We start from the raw sequence: 20,726 nt of genomic DNA on the forward strand, positions 1-20,726 counted from the left end.
TTTCTCCAGCTCTTACTGCATCGCATAGGGTCTACTACAAGACCCGACATGGACTTCTGTCCATGGGCGTAACAGCTCTAGAGGTTGGTGCAGATACTGTATGCACTGCTCAGATCAGATTATTTGTGAACAATTTTCTTCCATTAAGAGTGGCATAAGGCTCCAAAGTATAAACTTTGTTTTTAATTCTTCTGCTTCATTGTGAAATTTCTCTGTAACTCGAAATTACAACTATTAAAGTGAGACTGAACACTCATTTGGACATTGTTTCAGAATAACTACTGTTTTGGTCAACACAATTTGTCCTAAAGTACTTACCAATAGTACTGAAAAATGGCATACTTGTATCTTCTGGACAAAGGCAGGAAGTAAGAACAGCTGACTAAGCAAATAAATATAATAATCATGTATACATTGGTTTCCTTTCATTATACTGTTAAGCCAGAATCTACCTCTTCACTGGGAGAATGTTGGCTTCAAGGAATCAAAAGCTCTGTAAAAAAGCTGTGCTGTGAACCTAATCATCAATATTAGGGTATGATGTGCCGGTCACTGTCACACAGTGCCTGACCAGCTCCATCATATGCTTATTGAGATATGGGGTGGTTATGGCCCAGATAGCTCCCAAAATAATCCAGATGCATAAGTGCTTTTGTCTTACAGGTATCACTGACACTTGTAACATGGGTTTGGTCTTATTAGGATTAGTGGCAGGGCAGTGTCATTGACCCAGGACAAGGACATTTCCCCCAGTTAAATCTTCAATGGGGAATGCAGGCATAGTGTCTGCCACATTCCTTTAATTGGAATGACAGAAAAGAGTCACTAACCTTCCCTAGTTGCCAGGATAGGTTTAGCCACGCCATCATGAAGGCGATGGCAGTGACAGGATAAAATCTGCCCTGTGAGTTAGACAGAGATGGTGGCCAGCGTACATTATTGCAACAAAGGATCATCTTCCTGGAAAGATGACAGCACAACAACAAACCCTGCCTGAGATGTGTCAAGTGGAGGAGAACAGTACTTCAACATCACCACCACCAGTTTGCAGGGAAAGCAGACCATGAAAGCACTACAGAAGCACTACAGAAGTCTTTTTGAATATGCAAAATCTCTGTGGTTTCTGAGGGGACTGTGTCCACATAAGCTTTGTTTCATACACCGTTAACACGGAGATGCCTAGCCTACTCAGACTCCACCCTGTTGACTGCCATCTAGATACTCCTGCTGATCCAACTTCTAACTTCAACAGGGCCTGCCAGTCTCAGAAAAGTCATGGATTAAATTTGGGAGACAGGCCTAAAGTGTAACTAGTAGTGTCATCTGTTGCTGGGGGAAATCCATGTCTTGGGACACTTCATTGGTTTGAACAGCATGTCCTGGAGAAAAGCAAATCCCAGCCTATCCCTCAGACGGTGACGCACATGTAGATCTCTGTTGTCTTTTGTGCTTTTTGAATGGCACCAAAAAGCTGTTGCAAAGGCCCCTTTGCGGGCATACCTGGATCCTACCCTACAGTTTGTTCTAGACTATGACAAGACCGATAATTTGGTGGTTGAGTTCTTAAGCCAACCAAAAGTAACAACTATATGATAGAGCTCCTGGCTGTTGTGAATGTTGTCTGACATTTCCTCCTCTACTGTTTTCAGCGGTTCACTTGTGACAGAATGTTCTCTCCCCTGCTCACTGCAGCACTGCCATACACAACAACATCCACTTCACCTCTACGCCCTTACTTAAATATACAAGCATTTAATTTATCTCCTTACCTTTTACTGCTTTGAATCTAGTGATTTGTTTCATGGGTGCATACATGTAATTAATCATACAGTAGATACACTGCAATCTAAAAGTTAACCCAACAAACATTATACACATACTTACATAACAAACACTATCCAGTATTTTGCATCCCCTGATCTAGGCCCCAAGGAAACAGAGCTTCAAGAATATGTTGTCTTTATATGTGCCTGCATAGAAAAATGGTCACTCAGGGGAAAGGCTTAATGTTAAAAAGGGCCTGCTCTCTGCTCACAAAGGAAATCAGTTTGAATCTGAGTATAGGAGGCTACAGTGTGGTGTAGGTGATACCTTGTATTATGGGTTTTCCATTTTATATTGTTTATATTGACAATGCAGATATTTTGTCACCTAGAATTTTTTCATGTTTCTTGTTTTTTGTTTTATTGGAGTGGGAGTCATTAAAAATCATTGCACTCAAGTGCTACTGGAGGCTTGTCCATCATTTGTCCTTTTTTTCTGAGTAACCACCACCCACGTCTACCCACTACCCACACTCAACAATGGGCTGTGAGTTTCATCTTCTAGAAGCTCAGCTGCAGCAAATGCTTCTACTGGTGCCACTGCCACTCGGATATTTGTGTGGATCAGGAGGACGATTGTGTAGGGATGAATGTCCTGGATTATTCATGTTTGGAAGCTGGTATTTGTTCTTTCTATATTCCCAGAGCAAGATTGTTTGAGTACCTAAACTAGACTAGCTACTGAGGTCATTATCATCACAGTAGTCCATTACTGAACCCTATGGGACCACAGTTAAAGGGCCTATAGGGCCTATGACATGTGAACATGGTATGTAACTCTAATGTTGGATAGAGAACTGTGCATCCCAAGGACCTAGTATTCAGTAGGTGCCTGGGTGACAAGGCTGCCCCCCAGTCCACTTGGGTATCAGTCCCCTGAGTTTCACTGACTATGCATTCATCCAGGAATGGCTGGCTAAGGTGCATGGCAAAAAACAATTTGACTTGAACCAGGCCAAGTGGGACTTGGATGCTAGTGAAATGGTCTGGGTCTACATCCCCCAACAGAAGAAGGCACACTCCCCAGAATTGTCCTTAACTTTGGAGTTCCCCCAGAATCTTGTTTGACCAGATCTCTGAAGTTAGTGTTGCTCAAGCACTTTAATGTGTTACAGTATATTTCTTCTATCTCTTCTTCTCCACTAAGAAGGACGGCTCCCCCCTACAGAAAGAATGGCACAACGAGAGACCCCTTTGCTTAACCCAGTTTGTTTGAGGATTATAAACTTCCAGAGAGATCAGCAGAGGTTTGGAATATTCACGTTCTGCATCACTGTCAACACCACCACCTAATCATGTACTTCATTGGAATGACATTCTGGGTCCCTGGAGTCTATTCTGAAGTTTGTAGAACAGATCTGAAGGCCTCCTTGCTATTCTGAGGGGGCTTGTATTTGACAGTTTACAGGACCTTTTGAGACCAAGGAGGACTACTGTACATTTGGCTCTATTATATGTGGGCATTGGAGACATGTGATACCTGCAGGCCTGTAAGCCAAACATTTTAAGTGAAAGGACAAACTAGAAGGCCACCAAGTGATACAAGTGTCAGTGATACTTGTAAGCCAAAAGTACTTACGCAGCTGGACAAGCAGGAGAGCTTTCTGGGCCATAACCATAATCTAGCAGAATTGCTTTAAGTTCATAGCAATGGATTTTGTTTGGGACAGACAACCTTCATCCCAATAATTTGTGTGAAATGTCGTACTCATTACACTAGGCTATGGTCTATCAGTATCTATGAAACCATCCTACAATTGTTGTGATCCAGAATACTGTATATACATGTTTGCATCGTTGTATTCAATAAACATAAAGTGCTTTTTGTAATATAATTCTGAATTGCTAAAATATGTACTATAGTTGATAATATATACTCCCGTGCCAAGTAGTCTTTCATTATTTCAGTTTTAACATCATTTGGTGTTACTGTATGTGTTTAAAGGAAAAGAAAGAAGTGGCTTCGAAAAATGGGGAAATGGGGATATTCAGATGTATGTTTCTTATATAAATTTTAAGAGGAGTCATATATTGTATGAGTGTCGACTGCATTTTGTCAGTTTCAAAATAACTTTGAACAATAAAATGGGTTATAGGAAGGTGCTTAAGCTTTGTTTTTATCCTTTTTTCCAGGCACATGACAATTTGTTTCTCTAATGCAGGAAAGACATGATAAATCTTGAAAGGTCCTTAGTCAAACACTGCTATGCTTTAATGCATCCTCTCCTCCCTGGCACACTACTGAATAATTCAGTTCACTTAGCAGAAGACCTCGGCATTAATGAATCCCTTGTGACTTGGATGTGGCACTTGCTCATCTATAGCTCACCTCGGAAAACGCCCTTGCCAGCAGCATATACTCTTTTAGCTGCCAAGAACTGTTGCCCACCTGAAAAAATTTCAGCAGGACCCAAGGTGACCAGTTATGAAGAGGCATACGAAAACAAACCTGTTCTGTCCTGTCTCTTGGGATTCATCAAAACTCTTTACCTGTTTGACTTTATTTTGACTTTATTTTTCATGAAGCTTGAGACTAGTAGTGTAGTCTCTTGGATATGTTTTATCTTTTTAATGAAAGATAATAATAATAATAATATTAGTTGATTGTTGTTGTTGCTTGATCCCAAAGGTACCCAGGTCATCCACGACACATGAACGACTATGAGCCAGAGTGAAATTTAGCTAGGACACCAGGGTTAACACCTTCATGAAAATAAACAGTGCTATGTGATGGTTAATGGCCAAATAGTTAGGATTTCAAGTTAAACATCTCACCTGGAGAACATTACCACCTATTATTTTTGTTTTATTTCATAGTTGCAATTATAGCACGCAGTGACATGCATGGAAAAGATCATCAAAAATAAATGTTTGCGTGTTTTAAAAGCTTGAACATCGTACTGAGAATTGTATCTAGAAATGGAAAGACTGCTACTAATTCTGCAAGGGAGCAAAACCCCTTTGTAAGCAGTTTGGTGATTTTTTTTCATATTTTCTTTACACCTACTGTGTATTAAATAATTTTGGGGAGACAACTCACCAATGGAATTAGCATGTTTATTAATCTGTTTCCAATAAATCACATTTGGATCTGTGTAATTCTGAACTGTTGCATTTGGCTGGAACTCTACATAATGTGAGGGATTATCTTTGGCCTTTTCAGATGTTTGGTGGAGAAAATCAGTGACATTTAGTGATCAATAGTTCAGCTGGGTAGCTGTGTCAGCATGCGTAGGCTGCAAAGGAACAAGTAATAGGTTTATTCCATGCTGAAAAAAAAGAAGAAAGAAAACACAACGTTTTGGCCGTGGAGCCTTCTTCAGGTGAGGGCCTTCCCTCACGCCTAAAGAAGGCTCTACGGCCAAAACATTGTGTTTTCTTTCTTATTTTCTTCAGCATGGAATAAACCTATTACTTGTTCCTTTAGTGATCAATGACAACTAATGACCAGGCAGAAATGTCTTGCTCTAGATAAGCTCTGACTCTCTGTATAAAAGAAGAATCATGGTCCAAATGACTGGACCCAATACTCAAGTCATTCTGTTTCAAACTTCTTCAAACATTCAGTTTATGATTCTTGAATTATGAGGCCTTACATGTCACCTCTGATACAAAAGGGATATTCACTTTTACTTAAATCATATAGTAACTTATGATGTGGAATTAAATTACTGTCATCAATAAATTGTTTATGGTTCATTTTTGTATACAACACTATTAATTTGTTTTCTTAAACATATGTTATACTTTAACAAATCCAATATAATTATTCAAAATAAATTTCAAAATTCAGATGTTGTGGTATAAAATATTTTATGATATTTCAAGAACAGTACATTTTACAAGTGAATAATATTTAAGTATTGGGAGCAATATTGCAAAATCTCTTCACTATGACCCACACCAGTCAAAGTCAAAGACAGATTATTGACTCTTCAAAATTAATATTATCCAGCATCTAAGTTAGTTGGGTTAAATTTGCAACTGCATTGCACACAGACAGTCTTGGTCTATCAACATAACATAGTATTAAACGTGAAAGTGTTGTCCAGCAATCTGTGAGAATTCACTTTTTCACTTTATATCAATCTTTAAAAAAAAGCCATAAGAATAGAAATTTGATTGAACAGGATTTGAAAAAAGAAAAAAAAAGAGATAAAGAAATCATGTTTAAATGCTGAACAATCTCATAAAATAATTTGTTTATGGACAGAGGTAAAGGCAAACAGACTAGTAGACATAGATACAAACAAAAGCTGACAGATCGATTGACAAGGACAGGTCAATTGGTAAGTAGATTTCCCTCTTCCAGAGGCTGTAAAATAAGAAACAGATAACACCAAACAACCAGAAAAGGAGGCAGAGAGGCAGAAGTATGACAGCACTGTAGACAACACAGAATATAAAAAGTACAGTATATACACATTCATTTTCCACTAAAAAGTTGATAGGTTGAGCAGGTTTGGTCTTTGCTTCTTGTACCTCCTATTTTTAATCAATTATTATTAATTACACATTATAGGAGAAACATTTACTATTATATCACAGTTATGAAGTGCATCATAATTAATCTTTATACTGTACATTATAGTTTCCATGTAAGTAGGATTGTAGTCTACATCTAGGGCACAATTTGTAACCGTGTGCTTAGTAGCAATATAGCTCTGTAACCATCCTCCAACACATTAATTTCAATGTACCTCTGTGAAGATGGATGACGTATCTAAGCAAAGTCTTGACTCATTCTATGAAAGCTGAGAACAACATGCATATGAATTAGATTTCAGAAAGGTTAACAATTTGAAAGATGAATCATTTTGCTTGAATTTCAAAGAAGCATTAAAATAGCCAATACCAGTTTTATTTAGGACTTTTTTAGTTACATGTATGCACCATTTTCTTTTATTTGTTGTTAGAATTTTAAACTTTTGTTCTGAAATACTGATACCTAAAGTTTAGCCAGTGCCTATCCAACATTTTTCAGAAAATATGGGCATATTCAGTAATTTAGAGGGTAGTTTAGATAAGTGCATCAAACCAAAGCCATATCATATTTTAATCCTTCTCTTTATAACTTTTTAATGTTTGGGTAGTATTTAATATATCTAAGTTCTTCATTGTTTTGGTCTTACTATGAACAATTAGACTTAAACTGTTTCTACCTCATTGAAATTGTGTGTAACAAAATGATTCAATCCAGTTTTGAAGCAGTGCATTCTGTTATGAACTACAAATATGTAATGAAGGAATCAGCATGGCGAAAACGTCTGAGGGAATGAGAATTTTTAAATGGTGCGACATAAGATTTTAGGGTCCTACTCTTTGCATAAGCAGCATTAAAAGTGCAATCAATCTATTTTATTGTGTTGTAAAACGTACAGTATATTTTATAATCAATTTGACAGAACGACGGTAAACATCTGAGCAACATGGGCATATTTCCTGTACCTATTTAGATAACATTGGAATAGACACAGGAAATAATATCACAAAAAAAACCCCAAAAGAAATATATAACAAAATCACATTACTGAAGGTATCATAACCTTTAAAATAAAAATTCTACACCTTTGAAAATATTTATGTGTATTAAAATCTAAAAAAAACTAGAAATTGTCTTGAATATATCTTATCTAACTGATTTTGAGCTGAAATGTTTTTCTTGTGTTTTCTTGTTTTTCTGAAGTGTTTAAACTTGAACAAAAAAGTACCCTTCATCTAAAAAAATGCAATGGTCCACACTATATTTAATCTATTATCATTTTATCATTTTGCTACTGAAGGATATACTGTAGCTCTACAGTTTAAAAGCAGTTTCTTCAGTTTGCTTCTGTAAATGGTTAAGATACTCTATGTTAACCTGGGACACAGTGAGGTTTAGGATCCTCTTTTTGTGTTGGGGTTCATACAAATTTAAAAATAAAATAATCATGCTCAATACATGAGGTATGTATTACATATTTTCTTTTACTTTATAGAATACCATGGTACTGTTTAGTAAATCCTTACCTCATGTAACATACTCAAATCTTTATTAATAACATTTTATATTGACAAATTTCAACATAGTATATACGTGAATACACAGAAATGTTTTGTTGGTTTTAACCATTTTATTGAATATAACCCATTATGCATCATTAAGCAAACATACCTTACTTAAATAGCAGAGACCAATACAGAAAAAGTGGTGCTACATTAAACATATAGTTTGTGTTAATGTGCTGTACTGTACGCAATGTGATGAATGGTGTTGAACTGTAGGACAAAGAAAATATAAACAAATTGCTAAGACATACCTGAGGTACAATAAAAATGTAGTTTTTATTCTTTTGGCTTTTTAAAATTTTACCATTAGTTAAGGTAATAGCATTATCCTGCATGCAGTTCACTAATACACTACAAGCATAATAAAAGATGGCATCTACTGAATGTCTGCTTGTGTAAGTAAACCAAAAATAATATATATAATATATATTTATGTTAAACAAGTTCATTACTATGCTCTTCTGTGAAAAAAAATGGTGGACCCTTATTCCATTTACAGTAGTTCTCAGTGCAGAATGAACCATTTTACAAGAACAAATAAATGAAAATAAATAGAAATGTAAACAAATGCAGGAAAGAATCAAGGACTTGGTGACTTCCTCCTTGACACCTCCATTTTCAGGCAGTGCTATTGAATCATATAATAGGCTCATCTATGCTCCATCTTTGAATATCACTATGCAGAAGCAGGTAAACTGGTCCCATTTTACAAAAACAAAATTGTACATATCAAAAGCAATGTGCAAAAAGTTAAAAAAAATCTATACCTCCCCATGTACTGTTTTCTCTGGGGATGTCTTTAATGAAAAAGTGCTATGGATCAAAAGTAATAAAAGTGGCTGTTATGTTGACCTCAAGCCCATATTTTAATAGCATATTTTATATACAAAAACGTTGAAAAATAAATAAAACGAATTATATTACAATATTTATATTAACATTGAGTGAACTCTAACCACTTACAATTTTCGCAGCTTAAGCAGAGTGTGTCGTGTTCTATCTTTTCTGCCTTTTCTATACAAAAGACGATATCCGTTTTTGAAAAATAAAAACGTTAACAGAAGCATTTCTTTTTTTTGTTGGAAAAAAAGAAAGAAAAACTATTTTTAAGAGAAGCAACAAACTATTGCTTAATGACATGGAGAGATGAGATTCTGTTGAAAAAGTTTTGTTTTGCCACCAATATATGGCTTCCCAAATCTGAAGACTTTTCAACAGAGGAGGAAACATAGCGTAGGCAATATATCATGCATCAGGGACAGCCTTCAAACTACTTATGATATAGAATATAGCGTGTTACCTGTCATAAGCTTGCAGACTAGCCTGGGTGGTACATATTTGAAGCAATAGACACTCTGCCAAGAAAACCTGCTTGCTCAAACATGCACCACAGAGAAATTAACTATTTACATCACAGAGGGATTTCATTGCCATTCAAAACGTTGTCTTGCGGAGAACTGAAGATGTCTAAACAATACTGTGGGAGTTAAGGATCTATATTGTACTGTATTCTTGGACAAAGAAAAATATCTTTGGGTCAATTTGAAAGTAAAAAAGGAATGTGGGGTTGGGAGTGGATGGGCATTTTTGTTTTTCTCCCAGTCTTTGAGAAATGGAAAATAAAAGGTTGCTGATTTTCATTCAACCCATTTCCTCTCAGCTTACAAGTGGGTTAAAAAGGGAGTAGAATAGGCACATACAAATGTCTGGTTTTACCAAAACATGATTAAGAAGCACCTCAAAATGCTGAGAACCACCCTGAAACACTGACATGGATAAAATATACTTTTTTTTTTCTTTTTTGATGACTGAATGATCCTTCATGCATGATTATGAGTGCACATGCTTCCATGCAAAAAAAGTGTATGTGTTTCAAGACATTGGTAAACACTTTTTTGTTGTTGTTTCTGGTCCTCTTACCATTAAAGCAGTACATAAACCCCCACCCTATCAACATAAAACCCTTTTACAAAAATAGTCACATATAGAATAAATAACCTATGAATTAAAAACAATGAAATTAAAACAGATTTTGTAAAAACAATAAAAAATATGGCAGTTGGAATGCAAGACACTGGGTGAAGTAGAAATAGAAGAAATAGTTATACTAAAGTGTTTTAGGTTTCAGCAACACTCAAAACAAACAAAAAAAAATGTTTTCTGGTCCCTTTAACTGGCCCCTACAGTGCGAGTAGCCATTTTACTCTCCCATTAAGCAGTGTCAGCTGGTAGTAAGAACAGCAACCTCCCGTTTAGGTATTTGACTCCCCTCTGCCATTTAGAGTCACAGTCTCCTGACGAGGGTCACTGCCTTATATTAGGCACTGACCTTAAATAGTTTAGTAAGCACTGTCAGTTTGGCATAGATCTCCACACAAAACGGAGTCCAGTTGACACAAATAGGTCACCTTCAAAGGCTGTAAACAATTTGTCATATAAATGGACTTTTTTAAGTTTGCATTTTTTTTTTTACTTTTTATGCTCCCTGACATCTTTGCCCTTATCTTCTTTCTCTCTCTTGTCTTTCTCATATTTGTCTTTGTCGGGTTTTGTTACACTGTCATAAGAAGGTGGGGAAGCTGTAGAAGGTGTCATGTCTGTTTTCTCAGTGGTTGAGTTTTCGTTATATTTGTCTATTACCATTTCTTCTTTGTCCAGTATGTGTACTCCAACTTTGTTTTGTTCTTTGTACATAAAAGAGGCCTGCTTAACGGTTCGCCTCATGAGATATCGCCTGAATGCTCTCTGAATGATAACGGCAGACACATCCTCTTGCTTTCGACGAAGGGTTGTCGTGATGGGCTCATAAGAGACCTTGGATGGATTTGATGCCATAAAGCGTTCTTCCATTTGTCCGCGCAGTGCGTCCATTTCTCCACCTTCTCCCAACACTCGTTTTGTGAAAGCAAACAAAATATCAAGGCAGTGAATGCGTTCCCCACTGACCATCGGCAAGTCCATTGCAATAAGCTGGATTTTGTTTGGCTTTGGTACACGAAGTGGAGGCTCCAAAGCATCGGCAAAATCAGATAGTTTAGCATACTCCATGAACTGAGTGGCATCAGGATCGAATTTCTCCCACACCTCATAGAACATTTCAAAATCATCCTCGCTCAGAGGCTCAGCGCTTTCCTCCGTGGCAACGCTGAAGTTTTCTAGGATGATTGCAATGTACATGTTTACTACGATTAGAAAAGATATGATGATGTAGCTGACAAAGAAAAAAATCCCCACAGATGGGTTCCCACAATCACCTTTCACAGAGCTGCCAGGATGGTCTTTCTCACTGTCGCAGTCAGGTGCCCTGCTGTTAAGTATTGGGGCCAGTAATCCATCCCAGCCAGCTGACGTTGTAATTTGAAATAAACAGATCATGCTGTTGCCAAAGGTTTCAAAGTTGAACATGTCATCAATACCAGCTTCCTTTTTGACATAGGCAAAATTTGACATGCCAAAAATGGCATAGATAAACATTACTAAGAAGAGCAGTAGACCAATGTTGAACAAGGCAGGAAGTGACATCATCAAGGCAAAAAGAAGTGTGCGGATTCCTTTGGCACCCTTTATGAGCCGAAGGATGCGTCCAATTCGTGCAAGTCTGATGACTCTGAATAAAGTTGGTGAGACGAAATATTTTTCAATAATGTCCGCAAGAAACATGCCTGTGGGAAATTTAAAAAGAAAGAAAGAAAATTGGAATAAGACTTGGGGAAAACAATGTCGCTAAAATCTACTTTGATATCAATGCTGCCAGTGGTAAGTGCTTTATATCTAAAGATGTTTAAAATTACGTTTTGAAACATTTATACAAAAAGAAGAAAATTGTCATAAAAAACATAATTAACCTTTAGAGCTGTCAAAGACAATTTTAAAATATTTTGTTCCTTAAAAACATACATACCGACTATTGACAGAATGACAACAACAAAGTCAAAAATGTTCCAACCAATGGTGAAGTAATAATGCCGAAGTGAAATCAACTTCAGTACACATTCTCCAGTGAAAAGGACAATAAATACAAGGTTAATCCAGTAGAGAATATTTTCCATGTCTTTAGACTGGTCATCAGTTTCCACCATCATGGTAACCATGTTAAGGCAAATGAGAATCATGATGGTGATATCAAAGGCTTGCTTTGTGACCACGTCAAAGACGCATCCTTGGAACTTGTTCTGTAAGAAAAGCACATAATATTAGATATTTTAAAAATAAAATCTATGTATTTTTTGCTTTTTGAGATTTAGTGTTATATCATTAATTCTAATACAATAATAAAGTTAAAATGTTTTCTTTTGTAAACAACAACAACAATAATAAACCTATTTTATATAGCACCTTTAAAAGTAGCTTGTCAAAGCACTTTACAGGAAAAGTAAAACAAAATAAAACCAAAGAATACAGTTAACAAAGAGAGGAGATAACAAAATAAGCACAAATAAAAACAAGGGATTAGAAATACAGCAGTTGGTTGAAGATGCAGTGAACAGATACCGATACCAATGAAATAAAAGCCTTTCCGAAGAAGAAGATAGAAGATTTTCAGTCTGGATTTTAATGCACTCAGGTAGGTGACTCTCTAATATCCTTGTGGACAGACTTTTGAAGCTTTGGTTCATAGCAAGAGAAGGCCCTGTTACCCACAGAGTGTAAACGAGCTTGGGGGACATACAGATAAGAAGACCAGAGTCAGAAGAACGAAGATCACAAGGTGGGGAGTAGGAAAGATAATAAATCAGACCGGTACTGAGGTGCCAAGCCATGTAGAGCCCTATAGGTGAGCATGGGGATTTTGAAGTCGACACAAAACGTGATAGGAAACCAGTGCAAGGATTCCAGGACAAGAGTAATGTGATCACCTGCACGCGTAATGTGATCCCCCAGCAAACAGGACATTGCAGTAATCAATTCTAGAAAAGATGAATGTGTTGACCAACTTTTGTGCTACAGTCAGAGACAACATAAGACATACTGTAGTCTGGCAATATTTCTGAGATGAAAGAATATTTGCACAATATTTTGCACAAGGGTCAAACGTCAAGCCCGGAACAACTATCACCCCCAAATTCTTCAATTTAAATTGAAATTACAGTGCCATGCAAAGATTAGGTTACAGCACTGGCTTTACATAGTTAATTGGAGGTACCAAGAAGCAATACTTCAGTCTTGTCACCATTTCAATTAAGGAAATTTTGAGTCATCCAGATTTTTATGTCAGAGATTAAAATAGGGAATGGAGAAACAGCTATTTCGGGGGGGGGGGGTATCGAGTCCTGAGGAACACCAGACTTAATGAACCCACTTTCAGAACTGAAACTTCCAAGAGAGACACTGTCGATGATCAGTAAGGTAAGAGTTAAACTATTTAAGAGCAGTGTCAGAAACTTCAAATATAGTCTCAAGATGAGAACGTAAGATGTTATGATTGACATTGTCAAAAGCACTGAGGTCTAGGAAAAGAAGATCGTTAGTGCCTTTAATCAGGGCAGCTTCTGTGCTATGGTATTGTCTGAAACCAGATTGGAAGGTTTTGAAGAGGTTATTTGCAATCAGATGGTTATTTATTTGAATTGCAACATTACATTCTAAACTTTGTGCAAGAAAAGATAGGTTGGATGACAGAAAATCAAAATTAATTCTGCTTTTAAGTGATTTAATGAACCAGTCTTCATTGATGATACAGATTTAAGAACAATGTAGTGTAGAAAGCAGTATGAAGTAGTCTGCACATTATAAAGCAACGGTCATTATTTCAAAGTTCTATATGTCCGAGGAAGACTTTAAATTTACAAGAAGCTATGAGTTTTGTAGAAGTGGATTAAGACTTAAGATTTGCAGTATTATTTCATGATCTTAAGGTTAACTGGAAGGCTTTTCATGAGAAAAGAAGATAATAGTAGTTACAGTATAAGAAAGTTAGCAGATTGAGTGAAAGTCAGAGGCAACAGCCCTGCAAGAACAGACAGGTGCCTCTCTCACATTCACTGGCAGAGCTTCGAGGTGAAACTTAAAGCAAACCAATGGAGCACGTACTGTACCATATTTAACTTTTCCTACTCAAACAGTAAAGGGTTTGTATTAAAACACATACAGATGACACATGACTTAGTGATGATATCAATGAGAGTGATTATCATTTGCGATTTTTAGAGGTATAAAAGTTTTAACTACAGTATATAGTTTTTAAATCTTTTACACTGAGAAAAACAATACCTACCGCAGGCCTGGGGATAGGCTTTTGTGGTTTCTTTGATCCAAGCTTCTTCATTGCATTGTAATATTTTTTCTGTTCCTCTGTCATGAAGATATCCTGACCTCCAAAGTAATGGACCAAAACAAAACTGGTTACAACCTAGTATATTTTTATTTTCAAAACAAAATGCTGGTCTTTAGTAATTACACATATCCTGAAAAGCTAGGAAAAGTACCTCAAGGTAATCTTTACTAATGACATGATGATAAAGACCTTTTGTATGAATCCCTGACACACAACTGCACAGCAAATGCCTTACTATGTGACTCTTGGACCTGAAACTGCTGAGTCAGATACCTGTTCATGCAAATCACTGTGCAATATGGCCTGAAGTCATGTCAGCACTAAAATGTTATAAAAGGCATTTTTTCTGCTACACGGACTCAGCCAGTCTCACAAAGCATTCATGCTCATTACATGCAGATACGCTGCTTAAAGGAATACATTGTGCCTTGTACATTTTTCTTTTTTTACTTCTTCCCTATTTCAAGTCATCTTGTGTGTGTGTTTCTTCATGATCCACAATTTTTATTCTGGGCCATTATGTAACTGTGTCAATGATCTATGGCAACAAAAGCTGATCCTTAGGAAACTCTGGAAGGCTCAAAAGGGGTATGGGAGTATATACAATAAGCATTTCTGTCTTCAGTGCACTATTCTTCGCCAATGGGCCTTGTAGTATAGCTATAAGAAATAGCTATATGTGATATATCATATGTAATATGTACAGTAATATACAATAATGATTTCAACTAATCCATTCATCCCTTTTTGATCCACTGGTCCAGTGAGGGTTATAGCTTGGTTTAAATAATGAAAATAAGCAAGCATATATTAATTGCTCCTTTAAGTTACTGTATATTCAACACCGTGTTTGTCATTTTTTTGTCTAAGTTACAAAACATTCCTTAGATTTGTCTGATATGATACATTAAGGAAAAATAAACAGACACGGTTTAATTTTCATGTTGCTTATCCAGTACAAAATACTTATCTTTTTCTTTTGTTGATTGAAGTTGTCGATAATGACACCAATGAACAGGTTTAATGTGAAAAAGGAACCAAAGATGATGAATATAACGAAGTACAAGTACATGTAAAGGTTTACTTCATAATCTGGTTGATCTTCCAGCTAAAAGGGAAATTTAAAAGCTATTATTTAGTGCATGTATAGAACAATATATCAGGCAGAGTTTCTCAACAGACAACATAGTCTTTTCATCTTAGCTTTTTAGTATGAAAGACTTCATTATAAAATGATTATATAAATGGGACTAAATTATTAAAGTAATGTATGAAGTTTCATTTAATAAACATTAGGCAAAACTCACTTTTTATACAGAAGATTTTTATACAGAGAACTAGACTGAATTATGGTATATCAAGTTTAGGAAAAAATGCAGTTTTTACTTTTATTTTCCAATGCTTTTTTAATCTAATAAAGTGAAAAAATTAGCTGGGCAATCTATATTCTGAGAACTGTGGTATTTGACTGAGGATTGTGAAAACACAGCCTATTACAAGCTAAACAGTATCACAATACCATGCGACTTTGCTGATAAAATAAAATAAGATAAGACCATGACTGACTAATGAAACCTCCAAACCCTAGAATTTCATCACAAACTGTTGTTTCAAATATGATGATACTTTTTTTTAACCCTTTGGCTGACTGAATAAATCAATCCATCCGTTCATTTTCTAGCTACGCTATTCAACCAAGGGTAGCAGGGGAGCTGGAGGCCATTCTGCCAGTTCATCACAGGGCACACACAACCACTCCCACAGTAGGGGAGAACCAGGAGAACCAGGAGCACCCAGAGGAAACCCATGCTAACACAGGGAGAACATACAAACCCCTTTAAGGTACTATGGCACCCCAGGTTCGTAATTGAACACAGGGCACTGATTCTGTGAGGCAGCAATACTAACCACTGCGCCACTGCTCCACCAGTACGCCCGACTGATTCAATCATTTATAGTTATTTATTATAGATTTAAGCCTGTCTGCTTAGCTCACCAAAGACAAAAAGTGATCACAAGACTATAATTTTAAAAACTTACATCCCGTGAATCCACAGCAGCATACATAATATCCATCCATCCTTTAAATGTAGCCTGTAAACAGATGACAGTCAGTTTGCAAACCATTTGTTCTTATATTGCACGAGACTCATTTTCAAAAGAAACCTCAAAAGAGACAGCATTTAAAATATAGAACATGATAACAGAAAAGATTATACATTTCCTTGATGAATTTTCTTTCTAGATCTGTAACATCAAAAGTTGTGTAATACAATTGCAATTCAAAGTTAGGTACCATGGTTAAATGTTTATTCAGTTATTCTATACAGTGAAAAAGGTGAATTATGAGTTCTAATGATGGCTTAATGAACCAACAAAGAAAACAATGGTCACCTGATGCTCAATGATTGTATTTATTTCTTGCTGAATCCAATTTTAGTTGAATGCAAAATTACCTTACCTGTAGAGAACATTTACTAAATCAAACTTATTTTATTTGTACTAATTGTAAAATTTCCTATAGATCTCATTGTGCCCTTTAATTTATATCTAATATTGTGCTTTCACCAACAGCTCAGATGTGTGCCATGTTATATATAGTACAGTATATACTGTATAACATTATATTATATTAACATTATAACACTACATTCACAGCCATCATAAACAACACCTCTCATCAGCTACATGGGACTGTTATTAGGCAGCGGAGCACATTCAGTAACAGACTGCTCCAGCTACGGTGTTCAAGGGAACGTTTCTGCAGGTCGTTCCTCCCGGCGGATGTCAGGGTGTATAACACTGCCCTAGGCTAGGACTGCTAGCCCCTCATCTGCTCATCTATGGACAGCATGTTGCACTATTGTACTTTTTGGACATTACATTAATATACTGTTTAAACTGTGGTACTTTCAATCTGTATATGCCTATGCGCACTTTGCACATATTTTATTGTTTTACAGTGACTATGAGCATATTTTGCATATACCTAACTCTATATATTTTATGTTGTATTGTTGTACTTATTTTATTTTAATTGTTAGTCTATTCTGATGTCTGTTTTTGCTTGTCTTGGGCTGGGCTCACCTCAATTTCCCTTCGGGATCAATAAAGTCTTATCTATCTATCTATAACTATATATAATTTATTTTACTGGTGTATTAGATTAGACTCAAAGACAATATTTATGTTGTATTAAATAAAACATAATTTGAAAAAAAATAGCAAAGCAGTTTCATATCCACAGTTCATCCTGCTGTTTAAGCATACATATGTAGAGCCAAACTCTTAAAATGTTGCCAAAAGCTTGAAATATACAGTAGCATAGTCATCCAGCTCTAGGCTACACTCATCTACATAAATACTTTTCATGAGAAATAACACAAACCCAAGGCTAGCATGCTATTTGAGCTAACCAGTGATTACTGCATAACCCAACAGCCATAACAGCATTGCAAAACACTGTGAACTACACTCAAGGTGCACCTTCCAACCTGACTACAGTAGATGTAACAGCCATAGGCAACACATACTGTATCATTGAACCAAATATTTTCCCAAACATTTTGCTGTTTGAAAGAGATCTTCACACCTCAGCCATAGGCTAGAAGTACGATCTTCCTGTCCACTGCTCCGTAGTCTGCACTTTATCTCTAGAGGATAAATACAGTCCTCACCCCTATATTATTATTAAAAATTGTTGTTTGGCCATTATAAATTGAGCTATAATAAACTATACTGTAGATACAGCAAAACATGCACTCAAGTACAAATACAAAACATAATCAATATGAAAAATATCGGTACCATTGCAAAATGATTTAAATAGTGCAAAGGAAAGACGCAAAAGTCAAAGTGGAATAAAAGGATGGTGACATTTGTGTAATATTGAGCCATATGGGATGCATACACACCAAACATGCAAATTACAGCCAAATACAAACTCCTTTTTTCATCTCTCAGAGTGGTAGAATATTACTTTTACGGTGCATACTGGCTACACTATGACTAGCATGGTGCTCAAATGCTGCAGAATGTAATGTAAACCACCGCTTACCACTTGTAGCAAAGCTAGGTAGCCAGCTCCCACATTGTCAAAGTTGATCTTTACATTCTTCCATCGACTACCGTTCCCAAGTTTCAAACAATCTGACATGTTGTTTACAACGTTGACAAGGAACCGTTCATCCGTTGTGGTGTTCACACAATGATAGTACTTGCCAGCAAAGAGATTCACACCCATTATACTGAAGATGAGCCAGAAAATAAGACACACAAGGAGCACATTCATGATGGATGGAATTGCTCCAATAAGAGCATTGACAACCACCTAGAATAAATGCAGTAAGGGGAAAAAAGAGGCCAACATTATTATAAAGGTTACATATTACAGAAAATGCATTTGACTACAATAATATCTCGGCTGGTAAAAGAGGGAAAAGTAATCAACAGCTAACATACATGTCAATCTCAACACAAGGGTAGGAAACACTACAAGGAAAAGAGAAGGAATGATATTTTCGGGGGGCACACAAAATCACAGTAACAGATGTTTCAACAACTGCAATGTAAAGACAAAAAGGGGAAAAAAACCTTTTAGAAGCACGATGAAGTCACAAAATTGTGTTTACTGTAAATGAAAAGAAAAAACAAATAACAAATAAAAACAGTTAAAAACATAGTACATTCAGAAAGAACACAAAAACACAATACAATAGTAAGCCTGATCACAGTCAAACAGTGAAAATGTTTTTTTGTTCATGCATATGCAATAATCCAATGGCTATCATATGTAGAAGAACAATTATCATGGAACTTCTGAACATCTAGTATATCACTGAGCAGATATTTCTTTTAAAAAGGTATGAAGTACTGTAGGTAATGACAACAAGAGAATTGTCACATAATTAAAACAAAGATTGTATCGTGGCATAACAAAGTTCATTCTAATTCCGTCCTTCGGATGAGACGTAAAACCGAGGTCCTGACTCTCTGTGGTCATTAAAAATCCCAGGGTGTTTCTCGAAAAGAGTAGGGGTGTAACCCTGGCGTCCTGGCTAAATTTCCCATTGGCTCTTACCAATCATGGCCTCCTAATAATCCCCATCTATGAATTGGCTTCACTACTCTGCTCTCTTCCCCACTGATAGCTAATGTGTGGTGAGTTTTCTGGCACACTATGGCTGCCGTCGCATCATCCAGGTGGATGCTGCACATTGGTGGTGGTGGAGGGGAGTCCCCATTACTTGTAAAGCGCTTTGAGTGGAGTGTCCAGAAAAGCACTATATAAGTGTAAGCAATTATTATTATTATAATTAAATTAATTCACAAACAAATTCAGAGGTACATAAACCATAAGATAAGAATTATCATCAAATTTCTCTATATTTTCAGTCTTATGTCTATGGAAATAGAAACATTTACGACTGCTCAAGGGATGACATTAGTTTTTACTATCAGCTATCTACTCGGGTGTAAACTTCAGCAGAGGAAAAAAACTGACTATCATATCATATTCAAGTCTGATGCACAGTATTGACTTTAGCCTGTACAGTATCACCTTTAATTAAAGCACAGATACTGTATAATCCTTTCTAAATTTTAATACTGTATGTTTCTTCAGTATACATTACAGTATACTGTATGTAATTATTCTACTAAGAATGGTTACCCTCGTCACATTCTTTCAGTTGCTCAATACTTGGAATAATCTCCCAGACCAGATTATAAATATTACAGATTCTGATTTTAGTCAGATGGTGCTTTCAAATTAAAAATTTTCTTGTATACATTGCAAGTTTCTGTGTTTAAATTTGTTCCTTATTGTTTTTGTATGCGTCTTGTTTTATTCTAAAGCACTTTGAGATAATGTATCAAGAAAATCATTTTATAAAGATTGCTAATCAATTACCTAAATGTAACATTTTTAACATAATTTGTTTTCATCAATATTAACATAGAATAACAAAAGCTGTAAGAATTAAATTTAGTCCAACTGAAGTCATTGCTTCCTGTAATTCTATCATTCTTAATTGGGCTGGGTGGCTGCATGGATATTATGTTTTCTTTGGTTGTTTTTTCAAAATTAATAAAAGAAAGCCACATTTTCTTTTAGTGACTGCTTGGCAAAGCTATCAGAAGTCTGCTGGCAGTCCGATAGCTGTTAGCTATGCTGTGGGTAAGGAAGAGATACCCCCATTCACTGAGCATGCTTTCATGGGTCAATAAACCTAAAGGTCATTCCTCTGACAGAGCTGGTTTAGCTTCACATTTGCCAATGCATGTGATTAGTGGGGGCAGGGGAATTGACTATAGGTCTGTGTCTGCCTGGCTGCTCTCTTATCTTTGGAGTGAATCTGAATAACCTAAGAAAAACTAAAATATAGAAAAATTAAGAAAGTCTATAAGAGTAATAGTAATAGTTAATAGTTATAACACTAATAATACTAATAATCTATATAGTATATGAAACAAACATCAGCAAGCTCAAAAATACTAGTGAAACCTTTACATAAAAACAGTATGTAGAGCTAGTAAAAGATGCAAAAGCAAAAGGAATGAAATGGAATGGAAAACGTACA

The 20,726-nt window shown here is 36.1% G+C and overlaps 1 protein-coding gene across 1 annotated transcript in view; it reads right to left on the minus strand.

Moving 5' to 3' along the window:
* Window positions 1-7,917: 7,917 nt before the first annotated feature.
* Window positions 7,918-20,726, minus strand: part of scn1laa (sodium channel, voltage-gated, type I-like, alpha) — a 62,219-nt gene continuing 49,410 nt past the window's right edge. The window contains exons 22-27 of the mRNA XM_088930162.1: window positions 18,203-18,475; window positions 16,186-16,239; window positions 15,116-15,253; window positions 14,086-14,190; window positions 11,773-12,043; window positions 7,918-11,533 (exon numbers count right to left, since the gene is read on the minus strand). Coding sequence (XP_088786288.1) covers window positions 10,341-11,533; window positions 11,773-12,043; window positions 14,086-14,190; window positions 15,116-15,253; window positions 16,186-16,239; window positions 18,203-18,475 — 2,034 coding nt within the window. The 3' untranslated portion in view covers window positions 7,918-10,340. The remainder of the gene's footprint in view (window positions 11,534-11,772; window positions 12,044-14,085; window positions 14,191-15,115; window positions 15,254-16,185; window positions 16,240-18,202; window positions 18,476-20,726) is intronic.

Source organism: Atractosteus spatula, chromosome 13 (genome assembly GCF_055471065.1).
Source record: "Atractosteus spatula isolate fAtrSpa1 chromosome 13, fAtrSpa1.hap1, whole genome shotgun sequence".
Taxonomy (NCBI): Eukaryota; Metazoa; Chordata; class Actinopteri; order Semionotiformes; family Lepisosteidae; genus Atractosteus; species Atractosteus spatula.